The 17884-nt window shown below is 37.1% G+C and overlaps 1 protein-coding gene across 1 annotated transcript; it reads left to right on the top strand.

Moving 5' to 3' along the window:
* The first annotated feature begins 3835 nt into the window (after window positions 1-3835).
* LOC123550218 (multiple epidermal growth factor-like domains protein 10) lies at window positions 3836-10573 on the top strand. Its single transcript, XM_045338650.2, has 4 exons — window positions 3836-5892; window positions 6658-6793; window positions 8071-8114; window positions 10224-10573. Exons 1-4 carry the CDS (start codon window positions 4203-4205, stop codon window positions 10310-10312), a joined length of 1959 nt encoding a protein of 652 aa, XP_045194585.2. The 5' UTR covers window positions 3836-4202; the 3' UTR covers window positions 10313-10573.
* The last annotated feature ends 7311 nt before the right edge of the window (window positions 10574-17884 follow it).

Here is a 17884-nt window from a genome sequence, read left to right as displayed (position 1 = left end):
AAAAGAGAAAGAGAAACGTCAACATAGATGTTATCATGTTCACATTTACGCCAAAATGTTACCAACTGAAATCGCAATTAAAATACAAAAGTCAAATAGGATAAATGATTTCTTTCTTAAAACACCGATACCGGTATGGGAGAAAACATCAAGTCTGTGCTATTAAGAGGACCCTCAATTCTGATTATAAGTAGATCACAAACACCCCAAAGGCGGTATTGCACTTTGAACTTTTTGGGACCGGATATTAGTCACATGTCAATATTGTAAGACGCCTGTTCGGAATTAAACAATTTTGTGAAATGCGAAAAAAGGCTATGTTCCTTTATATGGATATATACTTTTTGCTGTTTTCACTGCTTTCAATTTCAGTTTTCTTTTTTAATTACTTATTTCTTTAACTTTGTTTTGTCTCTTGCAGTTAGCTGTAAGAAATTTAGAAAATATAAACGAAGTTGTGAAATAATAATTTCACGGAGAGGCGATTCCCAATTTTTAAACAGACTGAATGTAAAAATATTTGAACAAAATTGAAAAAAAAAATAACGGTAATAAATGGCGGGGTGGGGGTATGGGGGTGAGGAAAGATAACGTTAAAGAGGGGATAAAGGGGTGGGGATATGTGTGCTGTAGGTGTGATAGGGGAGGGGCTCCAGTGGCGGCGACGGTGATTTCAGGAGCATGATATGTTTTAATATTTCTATAGAAAAATGCGATTTTACATTTAAGGGAAGTATACGGTAAATGAAACGAACGGACGCAAATTCAGGTGAAGTGTAACTTCAATCCCGTGAAGTCAGATTGTATAAAGAATATCATAACAATTGGTACAAAATAATTATATGCATTATTTTAAAAACATTCGGCATATACGAAATTAAATTCATTTTCGCATTCGCAAGCTTTTTTAAAAATGATTTGTTGCCTCATTTGGATCCGTTAACAATTTTATGACATTGATCCTTTTCATGCCCCTGACAGATAGTTAACTACTGTTTGAATCAACATGTGAGGCACAGTTGTCTTCCAATGCAGATTATTGACCAGCTATGTCATTGAGAAAGCTTGAAAATTATACTATTATTTATTTTCGAATCAGTTGAACACCGTAAATTCAATTCACGCGCCACTGTTACATTTTACGCATAAGGCAAAGAAATATATCTCTCAAGTATGTGTAAGCAGATCATTTAAATAAAATCTACTTCTCCTTTATTGTTAGCAAAAGCAAATCGCAAATTTAAATCTTTTTTCTTTTGCGTTGATAAATTGATTTGTGGAATTATGCCGCTGATAATACGTAAGTAAGTAAATGTTTTATTAACGTGATATGTGCATAAGTATTAAAATACATATATACAAAATAATACAGCACCCGGCTATATGTGTCTTAAAGTTACCTAAAATAATATTTATGTTATCATCTTAAATTAAATATAGCGAACTTGCTTTACCCTAAAAGTATATTCTGTGGTTCATGTTCATATACAAATCAATTATCAGCTGAGAAATATATATCACTGACATATGCAGACAACAATAATTTAGAACGTCTTTTATTAATTAATGAATAAAACCAATGTATGTAAACGATGAAACAAAAGAATTTGAAGGATTACATGTTCAGAAAAACATTTTAAGTGAAGTGGATGGAATTCATAGTTTCGCTGAGATTTCCTTAATTCACGAGATCACTTAAATCTGATTTTATTGACTTGTTACAAAAGTTCGACCTTAACACAAATCCGTTATGGTAATAGGTGATAATGTCTCATTTGAATGAAACGATTCAGATTTTTCACGGTTATCGTTTCTTTTCTCGCTGCGCAGTCGCAGTAAACTCTCGTTTCACGGTTCTCGTTTAAAGGCGTGCATGCGTATTCATTTACACGTTTCACGGTTATCGTTTCATGAACACATACCTAAGGATACCGTCTCTTTTCCCGAAAGCACGGAAATTTATCGCGAGCGCCACTGTATATGTTGGCAAGTATAGTGCCGTGCATTTGATATATTATTGTAATTTGAAATTATTGTGTGCCAGTCTATAGCATATCTTTACAATGTCCGTTTTGTTGTATGGTAGTTGTTATTACATTCCTACCAGCTATTGTATAACGTTTAATTTGCATAGCATTGTGTTAATTTGTGGTTGTAAATAATAGCTGCAGTTTATCATTTTCTCATCTATGATTTTCATCATAATCTTTTTAAATCTTTTCCGTACTTTAACACCAGACTTGTAAGTAATTAATTTTAGAAATAATGGAAGTAATAAGTGACGTATTGTAATCACGTGACGTATGAACTTTGTAGCACGTATATTTTGTATAAGTAGCACGTATTATTTATGGGAGCTACGGAGATGTACCCAAAGGAGCAGTTTTATGCCCTTATTTGTTTTTGCTATGGTGCTTACCATATGTTATATATTTTAGCTTCTTCCACCAGACGACTTTTTAACTGGTGATGATGTCACGACCCGGAAGTATTTTACCCGAGGTTCACTTGATTTTACTCGCCTGGATGTGAATTTCCCAGCACAGAGATCCTTCGTCCCATGGTTGTGCCTTCACCGCAAAGACGCTGATTTTTGTAGTCAAATGAGACAGCTCAGGGATACAAACACCTACCCACATGGGGAGCCAAAAAGGAGTGAACGTTTTCACGGTTTAACGGGACTCTATTTTAAGATATGTTCTAAGTGCTCCTTTAAGTTTGAAGTAAAAGGAAACACCTGTGAAACGTCAAACTAGAAATGAACTGTAATTTTTAGGACTGTACATCTTCTAGAAACAGATACTGAGCTCAGATTTTTTTAGTTTTCTGTTTGTTCTATTCTTCTACATGTAATAAGATTTTTTTCATTCATTGTAAATAATCATTTTCTGTAAATAAACTTTTTTATATTGTAATGAGTGTTAAGTTTTCCCGATAGTTGCTTTTCCCGGTTCGTCCATCCTCTCACATTCTCAAGCAGGCAGGCGTGTAAGATCCTTGAATTCATGTAGTCGTTTGACGCAAATACGTTAAATAAAAAAGCGGAAAACCACAGGTCTCCCAACACGACATAAACGAAAACGATGCAAGCTCGGTTTGATTGAACCTGTTCATGGACGGTAGTAGCAATGCAAGCTTCCTTCCACGCCCTCTAGCCCCGGATTGAGCAGAACTCAATATTTACAATCGTGTTTTGATTGATTTAGATACTCTCGGATTTGGCTTATCGACGTGTGGTAGAAATGACTTGGTATGTGCAATGGGTCGTTACATAAAAAGTACAAAAATGTACAGCGGTTAACGGTATCTGCATTCTCATTATCTTCGACCTCATTTAGACTATAAGAGTGCCTTTTAAATGGACACCACTAAACCCCGCATTGATATAAAAAAGTTTAGAATAAACTCATTATCTTTGGAAAAATACTATTTCAGATTGTCAGAAATGTGAGAATGGTTTCTGGGGTAACAACTGTACAAACAGTTGTGAAGAAAATTGTGGAAGTGACGGATGTGATGTAGAGACCGGTGCATGCGTTAATTGTGACAATGCCCATTGGGACAGATATTGTAATGAAAAGTGCCCGATAAACTGCAAAACCATATGTAATAGAACTACAGGTATCTGTAGAGGTTGTAAAAGGCATTTTTGGGGTAAGCTTTGCAATAACACATGCAATGAAAATTGCCTGGACCGGTATAACTACAGGCCGTCCTGCGATTTTGGATCGGGTTCATGTCTGTTTGGATGCGTAGACGGCTGGTTTGGGAGTAAATGTGACAGAAAGTGTCGAACGACCTGCTTAAGATGCAACAAGAGATCAGGAGCGTGATACGGATGCTACGACGGATACTGGGGGGAGGTCTACTGTGAGAAATCATGTATACCAAACTGTAAGGCGTGTGAAAAATTTACTGGGCAGTGTAGTTCTTGTATACATGGATTTTGGGGTAATAACTGTTCTAGAGAATGTCATGGGAACAATTGTAAAATTTGTGAGGCACAGACAGGCAAATGCCAGGCATGTGTTACTGGACTGTGGGGCGAAATATGTGACAAACGTTGCGGACATTGCCTGTCTGGCAAGTGCGGAAAGACTGACGGTAGATGCGATAAATGTGTGGACGGGTACATCGGTATAAACTGCACGGTCAAGTGTGCCTTGACAAACTGCACTGATCTTAGCTGCAATTCAGACAGGATGTTATGTAGTAGTTGCAACAGTGGGTATTGGGGTGAATTTTGCGACCGAAAATGCGAATACTCTTGTCCAAACACATGCAATAAGATTTCAGCAGAATGCACAAGCTGTAGTTATAAAACATTCGGTTCTTTCTGTGAACAAACGTGTAGCAAAACATGCTCCGGAAACTGTGTTAGACAGTCTGGTAAATGTTACAGCTGTTTACAAGGATACTGGGGTACATTTTGTGAAAACAGTTGTAACAAGTCTTGTGAAGGAGGTTGTGATAGGTATTCGGGTGTCTGTAGCAGATGCCTTTCAAGTTATTGGGGACCATCTTGCAGTTACACTTGCAGTCAGAATTGTATGTTGAAAAGGTGTGACAAAAACACGGGTAAATGCGGAAGCTGTGCTCATGGCAGATGGGGTGAACTGTGTGAAGCGACTTGTAGCCTACAGTGTAATGGAAACTGTAACAGAGAAACGGGCGTTTGTTTGTCTTGCAATGAAGGTTATTGGGGACAATATTGTAAATATAAATGTGAGCCTGGATGCAATGATAATTGCGACAAAACTTCAGGGTATTGCAAGTTCTGTTTGTCCGGATCATGGGGAAATTACTGCGAAAGAAACTGCAGCTGTGATTGTAGTAGAAATAACGGTCAATGTGAGTCCTGCATTAGTGGGTATTGGGGAGTGTCATGTCTACAGAAATGTCACAAAAACTGTGAGTCAGGATGCTACCAAACTCTTGGAGAATGTGTTGATTGCAAAGATGGTACATGGGGGATAAACTGTACAAATTTGTGTCCACTTAATTGTGCAAGTAATTGCGACGATCGAAGTGGTGAGTGTATGTCATGTCACAATAGATACTGGGGACCGAAATGTGAAAAGGAATGTAATAATACCTGCGAAATATGTCATCAAGAAACAGGTAAATGCCTTATGTGTATGAAATCAAAATGGGGAGACCAGTGCAAAGCAGACTGTCCAAACAAATGTAAAGAGCAGTGCGATATCGCTACAGGAAAGTGCGAAACCTGCCTCCAAGGCTACTGGGGTGATCAATGTCAGTTTCAGTGTGGGCATCATAACTGCAAGAAATGCAACACAAGTACTGGCGAGTGTGAATCCTGTTTTGAGGGGAAGTGGGGTGAAAACTGCGATAAAGACTGTGCTGATCACTGTCTATTGGGATGTGTGAAAACAAATGGTACATGTTTTGCATGCGAAGCCGGTTACTGGGGTCCCAGTTGCAATGTAATATGTAGGATTGAAAACTGTTCAACTTGTAGCCAAAACACAGGACTTTGTGAAACCTGTATATTGTCACGATGGGGTGAGACGTGCGACATATCATGCAGTGAAAGATGCAGGCATGGTTGCAACTTTACTACTGGTAAATGCAATGGTTGCAAAATCGGATACTGGGGAAATATTTGTGAAAATGAATGTCCGTCTTTAAAGTGTGAAATTTGTCAGCAACAGATCGGTGTTTGTTCTGTTTGTCAGACCGGATACTGGGGAATAAAATGTGAACGCCAATGTAATCAATGCCTTAGATGTGACACTAAGGAAGGATATTGCACTTCGTGTCATAAGGGGCGTTGGGGCTTGTCATGTGAAAACGAGTGCGAAGAAAGTTGTGTCTGCTGTGGTATTTCCAGTGGAGCTTGTGAGAGGTGTCCTGTTGTGTCTCTAAAAGGTGAGAAGAAGTTCCAATCTAAACAATAAAGATAGAATATAATTTACAATAACGATATATACACTGAACGGCTTTGAAAACGCACAGTCTTTTAAGTTGTGCCAAACCAGATTTAGAATATTTTGAATATATAGTTTTAGACCTATATCGTACAATTTCCAATGTCTAATTCTAAAACCATTCATGCAAGAAAGTCAATTGAATGATTCAGTTTTAAATTCCTGTTATTTTAGCCTCATCCTCAAAACGGATAACGAAAACAGGTTTACGGACAGCTCTTTGATTTACAAACGAAGTAAATATGCATAAATATATTCTGCGTTGCTCTAAACACTGTTTTGTAGCCACCAACAATTACAAGAAAATTTATTTTGACGGAATCCTACTGATATTCTTTAAAATTGGTTAAATGACTTTAATTTTCACGTCAAATTCTTTCTAACGATCACAAAATAGATTATGCGTTTCTTCATTTATGAAATTTTAGGCAATTATGAGTAACTTATAGTGTTACATCCTTAAATTAACTTTAACTATAAGAATAATTCAAAATGATATTTTTCACAGTTATGATTGGTGTGCATCTTCAAAGCCGTTAAGTGTAGTCTGTTGCGGCGTTTCTTTCAATTGTTGAACTGGATAGCAATATTTACTCGAAGTAATGTTAAAGTGTATTATGGCGTTTAAGTAACGCACTAACTTTAAAATCTATGTAAGTCAAAATTTACGACAGAGATAAATATTTTTTAAAACTTTTACGTTCAGGTAATGGGACAAATGTTGACCTTGCCTTCCACCTTGATTCGAAAATAGGACTGATTACCATAGTCATAGCAGCTACAATAAGCGCAGTTGCAACAGTTACTACCACAGTCTTGGTAATGGTCTGTTTCTACCAAAGGTACAGTGTCATTTTTCAATTCATTTATACGTTTACGGGATTTCATAGGTAAGGATAGCTCCGTGACCGAGTGGTTAAGATTACCAACTTTAATTTACTTGCACCTCATCGATTTTGGTTCGATGTTGGGCGTAGAATTCTTCAAGATATGCAGCTGGCTTAAGGGAGGCCGGTGGTTCTACCTAGCCCGTTAGCAATGAAATGATGCCCAGAGGGGCAGCTTAGGATTTCCTTTATCACGAAGCTGCAAAGTCGGCATTTGACTTTAATTTTGTTGATGTGACGTTTGTAACACTATACGCCTCTTTGTAGGTTGCATAGATTAAGAAAATTAGCAGCTTTTGACACACACAGGTTTATTTACAAGACGAACTATACTAAGAATCAATCAAGATATAAATGTATTAGCTTTTCAAACAGTGTTTGTCCTTTTAAATAATTCATATTTCTAAGCCGAAAAGTTCCATGTTATAATAACTAACAAACCCGTTTTCTAAATTTTGCATATTCCTTAACCCTCTGTCTAACCCGATCTGATTACCATGCCTTATTCGTCGAGTATTTATACCTTACCCTAAAACTGTGCCACAGAAACATGTTTACAAACATTTGAAAATATTTACAATTTCAAGAACATGTCAATCAAAACATTAAACAGTAAACAACAGATGCAAAATAAATCACAACTGGGCATTTTCATAAACAAATGACTAGTATTGAAATAAAATAATTGATTTTATGCATTTGATTTAATCAATGAAACAGTCTAATGTGATTCAATTTGGCAAAGTTGTATACAAACTCATGTTACTGACCCTGTAAAAATTTTTATTAAAACTTCTGAGCAATTAATAGAAATTCTGTTCAGGATAATTACAAAATAATTAGTGTCAATGGAGTAAATTTCGATTGTGTATTTTGCACATTCTGATCAGTTTATAATAGAAAACAGAGAAATAATTGATAAATATCTCATTGTTGCAAAGCTTTAGTTGGAATAACAAAGATCAAAAGGGGTCCGGCCAGGTAAACAGTTAATTGAATTATTTCTAAAAACATCAACAGGTCGTTTGTAATTAAAGACAAGATCTATTACTAAGTACTTGATTTAATAGACAAGTTATTACTACCGGTACTTCCAATGTGTTACGCGTTAAACCCGACAAAAATTGTTTTGATGTAAACGATCGATTAATTAAGATCAGTTTTATCAAGAATGTTTTTCATGTGTACTTCAAGTTTATCTGCTGTTTACCATAAACATTTCTTTTTTTCAGAATTAGTCGGAAATTGGCAGGAAGTACAAAGGAAAAGCAGTCAAGTAAGCTTTCTTCCCTGTACATGAATTGCATTTTTTTGTAAAAGGGTAAACTTTATTTTCAAATATATCTTTCGCTTTACGTATATGTATAGTGTATCTTTATTTAACAAAAGTACGAATAAAGATGAATGCTCGAACGATAAACAAAATCTTCAAAGGACATCGGTCATTATGCTAGAGATTTTGCCCAAATTTCAATGTCATTAATTGACTTCAATAGCTGATAATTTTATATAATGACTTTAAATGCTCATAAATAAGTTATATTCCTATCAAATTGTCAGTCACAAATGATGATTTTATTTCATATTCGTTTTCTTGAACTTTGAAGTTTGTGACTAATGAAATAAAATGTGTATGTTAGTGAAATAAGTATATGCATTTAAGGTATTTCTATAATAAAATGTTTTAAAACAATAAATAAACTTTTACCATGCAGATTATCAGTTTATTAACATTTCTAAAAATAACTGAACAGCAAAAAGTAAACGTGGAACAAAACTTTGGTCACACAACTGTACTTTAGTTCTTTCCACCCGAGTTCCCATGACAACTGATGCATTGATAGCCTATTGTTTGTTTTCTATATCTCTATTGCTAAACTGTATTTACACATGTACAATAATGACCGGTAATTATAATGGTGGGGTATATATTGCAGTGGTGTAGCTGGCCTCAACATTTTTGAAAACTTCCGTACTTGGACTTTTTCAGTTGTAGCGGAGGGGTGTAGGAGACTACCAAGACCACTGTGTGTTCAGGGTACCTGGGTTTAAGCATTTTACGACACATTTTGGCACGTTCTAGATGCATCGTTTGCTCTTTTGCACAGTCCTGCTATGCTTATATAATAGCGGCTACGCCACAGAGTCATGCACATTTAGTCTAGCAAACATTCAAATGTGCTTTCTGTTACTCCAATAAAAAAGAAGAATAAAACAACGTAACATTACATGTTGTAATAAGATACCCGACTGGTCCAATATATCAATGGAACAGCACTTCACTAGCTAGTAAAAACATTTAGGTAGATATTCTTGGGGTGTCAGTGTTAGTTCTTTGAAGGTCGTTACTAGTATTTCGGTCGACTTCGGAATAATTTTTAGACGTGTAGGTGAATTTGTTTTAAGTCTGGGGGTGTCAGTGTAAGTTCTGGGGGTCAGATCAGAAGTTGGTGTTTAGTGTAGTTCTGTTACAGTTTAGGATGCTGGATCCAGTGGTTCTTTGGTTCGAATTAAAGCAAAGTTTGTTCTTAAAATGCATTGTAGGTGCGCCATAACAGTGTGTTACAAAAGGTAAATAGGTATTTGCACCACAGTGGCGCTATTCCCATAGAAGTTCGTCTATATCTATTTCTCATGTTTAGGTTGAGGACACATACATCTAGTTGTATATGTTTAAGCCACTTGCTTGGTTCATGACTTGCGACAGACGCAGTTGTCTCAATCCTGATGAAACTCAATCGGCGGACTTAGATTGTCAAGAAGCAACAAACCTATTTGAAAATTCATAAGATATACTTATCAGGATCAGTCTGCTTTCAAGCTTGACTTTCTATGTCCGCTATTTATTTATTAAAGTATTTTCTATGCTTTAAATGTTTACAAAAAAAACTAACAAATCTGTAGATATGTACGGTTTGAGAAACATCTGCAAAAGTGTCAAAATATTTAATGTAACAATCATTTTCTGACACCCTGTAGGTAGTGTTTTTCTTCAATATTTAACACTCCCCACCCCTGTGACCAAGTACATGTACCATTATTGCAGCATACGTTTATAATAATAAATTGCAAAGGCAAGTAAAATATTTTGTTGCGTCACTGGAGGGAATGATGTTTAAAACGTAAAAAAATGATTAATGTTCATATTTCAATAGAAATCAGAATGAGAAATTTATATAAAGTCTTCTTTTTTTATCACAAACTTGTAACATTTAGTCGAATATATCAAGAAACGGTCTTTTCTATGCAATTTCAGAAATCTAGCCCTAGTTCAGTTTTTACTTAATCGGATAAACAATCTGAATAGGAAAATGTCCGATGTCTTTCAAATAAAATATGTTACTTGATAATATTTACCAAATGTAGCATTTGTAAAATATTTTAGGTCAAACTGAAATGACAGAATTTTCTACAGACAGTATGGGAAATCATCCATATCAGATATTATCAGAACATCCTGTTACACCGACTTAAACCAGTATCGCGACATCCGTGTGCTTATTGGAAAATCCGAAAGACGAAGAACTGCAATTTCACGGATTTCTTCAGACCTTTTGAGAAGGAAATCATACTAATATAGGGAGGCACAAGGCTTTTGTTTTTATTGTCATTGCGTTATTTTTCAGTTGATATTAATGATAGTAAAATAATAATAATAATGATAAATAAATATAACAGTTAAGCTGAATGATATATGCCTGATAAAGACAGTATTGCTGTGAGTAGTATAGGCTGGTGATTTGGCACCGGTGCCAGATAACCATGGCGCTTGTTGTTAGGTTCCAGATCACCATCCCCGTTCGTTGCTAGGTGCCAGATCACCGTTTAGGGTGCCAGATCACCATCCAATGTACCATAATTATTTTTACCAGTAGATAATAAGAGACAGTACTTTCTTTTGTAAAAGAAATGGAGTGGCCCTGAAAAGGGCTGTTGTGTTTTTGAGTAGCATCTCTACTCAGTGGTGCTATCAGCAGCGACCCTTTGGACATAGGGGTGTACTCTTACAACCCTAACGTAGCGCCGAACCATGTATCTCTCCTCCATTTTGTGCCTTTCTGTCCGTCTCCACTGTTCTCTATCTCTTAAGGATCGGATGATCCTTAACGTTTCATTCGTTCTTCGTTGGGTCTCCCTCCACCTCTCTTCTTCTCTCCTAAGCGTATTGAGGATGCTGTTTTGAAGAACAGCAGCTCTAGCTTCAAGCTGTTGCAACTCCTCAATTTGCTCGGCAATGGACTCAATTGTGAACGAATGATGGAATGTAGGCCAATGTACTTGCTTATATGGGGATCGCGCGGACCGGATAGAAAATCAATATATTAGCCAATGAGATCTGATCTTACATTGCGGACCCACATCTACATGGCTAAGTTGAAAAAACCAGGACCTCTGGTCTTTTTGAGGGATGAGTTTTATGGCGCCTTAACTACTACCCCTAGATAGGGAAAAAATAACAAAACAAAAATATTTTGTGTACACATTTTTGTCACGGTACGGACTTGGTAACGTTAGGGGAGAAGATGTGTCAGGCAGCCGGTTAGCTCGGTTGGTAGAGCACTCGCCCTGTAAACGAGAGGTCCCGGGTTCGAACCCCGGACTGACTGCACATTTTTCTCACCATGTGACATATGGCGCCCAACATGGGACTGTGGCATGCTTGCTTGGTCAGTCTTACGACGCTTGCAATATTATATACCTCCGGAATTCGAGGACGAATTTCCAATTTGTGGGGGTGTATGTCACGGTACGGGCTTGGTCACGTTCGAGGTTCGAGCCCTGGACTGACTGCACATTTTTCTCACTCTGACATTTTTATTGAACAAGTAACTGTATTAACAAAAAGCATTAAGGGTACAAATAATCATGGTCTAACACATACAATTTAAACAAAGCTAAAGCAAGTTTATCAGATAGATCTGCTGTATAACACTGACAATGTTCAGGTTTAGCTAGTGATGTAGTTTTTGCATACAAGTGTCCATAGAATTGTTTAAACCAAGTTCCTACATCGTTGTCATTGAGACACCAATATCTTGGCTCTAAATGAAATGTGATAGTCAATATAGTCTCTAAATCATAATTATCCTCTGGCAATAGGTTAAACCATCATGTTGATTCACCACCACGTTATCAAATCTTGACTAAGGAGTATTAAGAACAGAGGGTAGGGTGGTACTCTTGGATCTCGATTGCATGGGACTTGAAGTTTGAAATCCAGACATGATACTGTTTGGTGAGTGAGGAGATCTCACCGGCGTTGTCTGATCAATCACATCAGAGACACGACTGTCAAAGGCGAGCGTTGTCTTGGTGAAGATTTTCGTGTTACAGTCACAAACCGATCATCGAGTTTCCTCATGGGTGGTGGAAGTGTCCTGCCAGTGGTCTTGCCCGATGATTTCTTGACTTGTATTTTGACTTTCAACGGTGATTTGTGTTTCTTGGCTGGTGTTTTAACAGGTCTCTTTGCCTTTCTTGGCAACTGGTGTTTTGACAGATCTCTTCTTGGCAGCTTTGTCAAATTTTTTCAAAGTTTTTTGACCGTCTCAACGAAGTAGACTTCGAATCGTAACACCTCCAAGAAATCCACTACCTTCTGGTTTTAGTATCAATTTACGTTTGGTGTCGGCATCCACATTGGCGTCTGCTAACTGTTTAATGTCTTGTTGATTTCTGTTCATGAAATTCAAAGTCTGTTTAGGCAGTTGAATCTTTTTCTGTATGATGATCTTGGCTTCTAACGTAAACCATTTGATCATTTCATGCAGACCGGCTTGTAATAACTGTTGTCTTTTATGAAGATTTTTCTCCTGACTGAGCGATTCCAAGGCTCTGATGACAGCTTTTGGTGTATTATCCATGACGAATCGTGTTGAAGTGAATACCTTCTTCCTATGATTTATTCTTTTATACTAGTCCCGTGTACACAACAGGTCCTCGATTTCCATCAGTCACCCAACGATGAAAAATATCTGTTCTCAGTCTGTAGGATTCGGGAGTTCTTGGGTGAAAATCACTTAATATCCATGAGGGACTGATATGGCATCTCGATAGGCTTTGAGTAAATGTGGCAATTGAATTTGACTTGCCAATACTTTGATTTGTCCTGTATCTCTAGTATTTTGAAACAGAATCATGTAATGCGCATTCAGACTCACTGTTCTGATTGCTTTGGATTCTTGAAACATGTTCTGGGTGATATAAAAGATAATAGGTAAGGGTAGATTTCTCGGAAGCACAGAGGTCCAAAAACACAGCCCCAGAGCCACGCATTTGCCAACAACAAAAAGAAGCTGTAACAGAAAAATATTTCAGACGGGTTGCTTCAAACATCCAACAAGTATATATTAATTCATGCTAAATATTGATGGAGGGGAAGGAAATAGTAAAGGGCGAAATGGGGGGGGGGGGGGGGGGGGGGGGGGGGGGGTAGGGGGAAAGGAACCCGAAGGGAAAAGTTGAACAAGGACGAATATACAAGGGAATGTCATGTTCTTTAGAAACAGTCGCACTACAACGTAGTACAATAGCGCAGACACTCATGTACCAAAGATAAACATACAACTACGATCAACTGAATAACATAGAAAAACGAACAAGCAACACATAAGAAAACAGTAGGGCACCGTTATAGACTTACAAGCATACAAACGCACCCACACAAGTAGGAAAAAAACAATCAAGTAACGTCTTAGGATTCGGCTGCCAAAACAAAGGGGATCCACGAAAACTTACTAAAAGTAAAGGGGGAGGGGATGCAAAATGTAGCGTAAATGCAAGGGAAAGGAGCGGGCAATAAGGGGAATGAGGCTGAGGATAAACGCTTACAACAAACAAGAAAATATACGCAACAGTCAATACAAGACAGACAAAACAACCAGTTGAAAATAGGGGCACCGCCTTGGAATGGTCAGTAACACTGGCATTACATAAATCACACTGGCATTAAGATGGTGTCCTTGTCTTGTAAACCAAAGTTTGATTTTACTTCATCTTTATTTCCGAGTATGTAGTCAAACACCAAAAAAATTAGGAATACTGGTATCGCTAACAACCTCCTCCTCGTCTGGGATGCCATTGACAAACTTGGTATAAGATCCTTCTCTTTCTTGAAACATAGCGTAGGTAGACTGCCATTCGTTGTAACACCACACCACTTGTTGTGGTACAGTTTGAAATGCATGCATTTTAAACTCAATTAATTGTTTGACAAATTGTGTTTTACCAGACCCACTTGGTCCAGAAGGAAAATATTTCAAGAATGTTGAAATAGTAAACTACGTTCTTCCATGATGGTTTCAATAATAATGACACCATATTCTTTTTTACATGTTTATTTATACTGACAAAAACAATGTTGACAAAACAATGTTCACAACAAAAACAATGTTCACAAAACATAAAGATTTTTAACAATGTTCACAAAACATAAAGTTTTTTTCAGTAGTTAACAATTATTTAACAAATACAGGTCTTCTATCTTGTCATCAATATACCACTCCAATTTAATGTTTTCAATGTCACAGTTATAAAGTTATAGAAAACCAGTTTAAACTGTCAAGATCTTTCATCATATGCACAGTCATCAATATCATAAGTGCTATTTTTTCCTGTTTGCTTGATGCTTTATCCACTGGCGCCAGATCAGAAAGAAAATGCCTCTGTACATGTTATACCCTACCCCTAGGTATTCTATAAGAACCATGGTCGTGAACGGGAAAATATACTAACCCATTTCAATCGCGTATTTCATACCTAAAACACGCAGTTCAGTAAATGTGTACTATTGATATTAAACAAGTGGTAATTTATCTTCCGTTGTGTACCGGTCACATTTCTTCAATACTTCTTATCTTAGAAAAACAACGTGTAGTTTACAGTTTTTTCAAAGGTACACAAAAAACTTGCTTGAACTTCTCTGGTGAAGTTCCGGTCTAGATTACAGACACACTCTGATTGGCTGATGTGAAAATGTATGTCAGTCGTCATTTTACTACACGTGTACGCTAAAATGTTTATATGCAGCATACATGTGCAAAATGAATTAAATAAACAGAATAGATGTATACCAATGTATGATTTCAAATTCAAAATCATATACAAGATGAATTTCATTCATCATTTCGAGTCTTATCGTAAAACTGTGAATATATTGCATTCTGTTTTTGTTTGTTTACATTTCGCTTAACATGTGCACACTGCCGTGACCTCTAGACCGGATGTTCATTAGGGGAGTTCTCGCAAGTTTTTTCTGTAACGTTGACTTAAGCATAAAATATATGGAGCATCTCTGCAATATGGAATATTGAGACAATGTGACTGGTGCACGATGGAAGATAAATTATCGCTTGTTTAATATCAGTAGTACACATTCACTGAACTGCGTCTTTTAGGTATGAAATACGCGATTGAAATGGGCTAGTATATTTTCCCGTTCATGACCATGGTTCTTATAGAATACCTAGGGGTAGGGCATGTACAGAGGCATTTTCTTTCTGATCTGGCGCCAGTGGCTTTATCCATTAATCTTATCCAGTTGATGACATGAGTGATTTTTCTCCAGGTGTAAAGACTTTCTTCTCTTTACTGTCTGACATGTTGTTGTAATCTGTACTGGTCATTCAGGTACAGCAATTCTGATGCTACCATATAATGCACCCACAAAAGTGACTTGATCTTTGGTAAATGTTCTAATATTTGATTCACTTGGTAAAGGAGATCGTTTATTTCACCTTCTGTAAAGTTGTTCAAACCCTCAGTGACTGCTCCTTGCCGTAAAGCCAGCGGTTAAAGTCCCGACTCGTCAACAAATAAGTAATTCTTGACAATCTACATGACACCATGCATGACCTGGTGATGTCTGAATTCTTTATTTACACTGGCTTGACAAAACAACCATTTCATCACATACTGATATAATGTACCGCGAACTTGCTTTGACATCAACGCTATGTCCAATGTTTTATCATGATGTTTTGGAGTGATTTCACCCACATGCAATTCCATCAACTCTTTGAGTTTGAGAGACAACACAGCTGCCTTGCTTGACATCATGTTTACGGATGATACTTTTTCTGTTGTGTCACTAGTATTTACCATTGTCGATTTGCATGGCGATCACATAACATAGTTGGAATGTTGACGTAGACTTTATCATCTCCAACCATTATTTTGGGTTCCGTCGTGATGTTACACGTACATTACGAATTTGGTTGCAAACTGTGTTCACACCACTCAAGTTCAATGTCAGAATGATATGTACTCATGTATTTTCGGAGCATGTACATCCATGTAGAGAAATTCATATCCAAGTCTATCCTTATTTTTGTTATGCCCTTGTACCTGACGTAGAGACACTTCTTTGCTTCTATATCTACCAAATAATTCTCGTCAGGCAAATTGGTTCACATGTCCGTATACGAATCACCAGTGTGGATGATGGAGAAGTCTACATTCAAATTCGTCCTGTTTCTTATATAGCTTGTGAATAATTCTACCCAAATGTCTGCCGAAAAGCCAAGATGTACTTTACTGTAATGCGCTCCATACTTTGTGATGTACTGGACACACTTACTTGAATTCAGCACCGAAGGAATTCATCATATTCTCGAATACTTCCGAGGTATTTTCCATGTCAGAATGATTGTCTGTTTTTTTTTGTCTTGAAATATAACACAACTTCTTCTGTTTTGTTAATTTTATTCAACACACTTTATGTATGACTTGTTGGTTACAATGCTGAAGTCAGTTCTGATTCATGTAAAAAATGTCCAACGTTTTTCCTGTGAAAAAGTACCACCCCTTCTCCAGTCGTCTATATGTAAAAGCACTCTTTCACTAGTGCTGTTAATAGCTTCCAGGTTAATGTTTGCTTTTCCTTGTTCTACTGCTTTTGTTACAATAGTTTTAAAACGTTGAAATGTGTCAGGTTCGTTCAACCATGCACATATCTGACGGTTTGACCCAGACCTTTCCTCTAAACAATTGATGTGAAATAAAACCACAGCATACAGTTCAAAATCTAGAATATGATACAACGAAATCCAGGGTATTTCTACAAATCTCGATGTACCCGCTGACATATATCTGGAGAAAGCTCGTTTGATGTCGTGTTTACGACTGAAGATATCCGTAAGGCACGGTTTGATGTCATGTTTACGACTGAAGATATCCGTAAGGCACGGTTTTATATTGATCTACTACGACACGTTCGGTATACACTGAACGGAAAGTCTTGGTCTGGAGTTCACTGGTGACCTTTCTATCTCTGTGTCTTTTGATACGGTATGGATATTCAATGAGTTTTGAAAAGGAAACCCTGTTTTGGACAGCTTGTAACATACTGTTGAAATTGACTTTTAGCGTGGTATTGTAATCCAGGGTAATGCCTTTGACCTTGTACACTGTGTGGCGTTCCCCATTGATAATGTACTCGTATCCGTAGTTTTTAGGACCCAGGGCAACATACTTGACAATTCTTCCATTGGGTACTTCATCAGTCCACTTTTCCAATCGACTGTCTGTAATGGGAATGTTGTATTTATCAGGGTCGTAAATGTACATACAACCGTCTGTGCCAAAGTATAAGACCCAATCCCCTAAACGTTCCAGGACTGAGTACACTCAACAAAATTCCTAATCGGTCAATTTATATTGTATTACTATTTTGTTAATAATGCATGTATTTACACGAAATTTCACATACCAACATTTGAATAGGAACTGCAGCTAATTATTGATTTATTTTTGACCGACTAACGGCCAAAGTAACTACATTAGGCGTTTTGACCAATATAGCATAGTTTGCACGTGCAGGGCATGAGCACCAATATGCACTTGTTAATGAGCACTTTTTGCATTACTGACGAAAGTCCTACTAGAAAAACACATATCATCGTGAAATTGACACAAGAGCAACGCGCCCGGGCTGTCGGAATCATACAACGAAATTCAAAATCGGTCACTTCAAGGAATTGTACTTGAGTTAAATTTCGCCAAAAGAGCGCGGGTGGTAGATAACCAACGAGTGAAGGTTCTTGTAAA

The sequence above is a fragment of the Mercenaria mercenaria genome, chromosome 6 (genome assembly GCF_021730395.1).
Source record: "Mercenaria mercenaria strain notata chromosome 6, MADL_Memer_1, whole genome shotgun sequence".
Lineage (NCBI taxonomy): Eukaryota > Metazoa > Mollusca > Bivalvia > Venerida > Veneridae > Mercenaria > Mercenaria mercenaria.
This window is presented reverse-complemented; position numbering and strand designations above follow the sequence as displayed.

Excerpts from the sequence above, each read along its gene's own strand:
- LOC123550218 (XM_045338650.2), top strand. The coding sequence starts at position 4,203 with ATGTTATGTAGTAGTTGCAACAGTGGGTATTGGGGTGAATTTTGCGAC. Across the intron at positions 6,794-8,070 it reads ATGGTCTGTTTCTACCAAAG|AATTAGTCGGAAATTGGCAG; the intron begins GTACAGTGTCAT and ends TCTTTTTTTCAG. Across the intron at positions 8,115-10,223 it reads TACAAAGGAAAAGCAGTCAA|GTCAAACTGAAATGACAGAA; the intron begins GTAAGCTTTCTT and ends AAAATATTTTAG.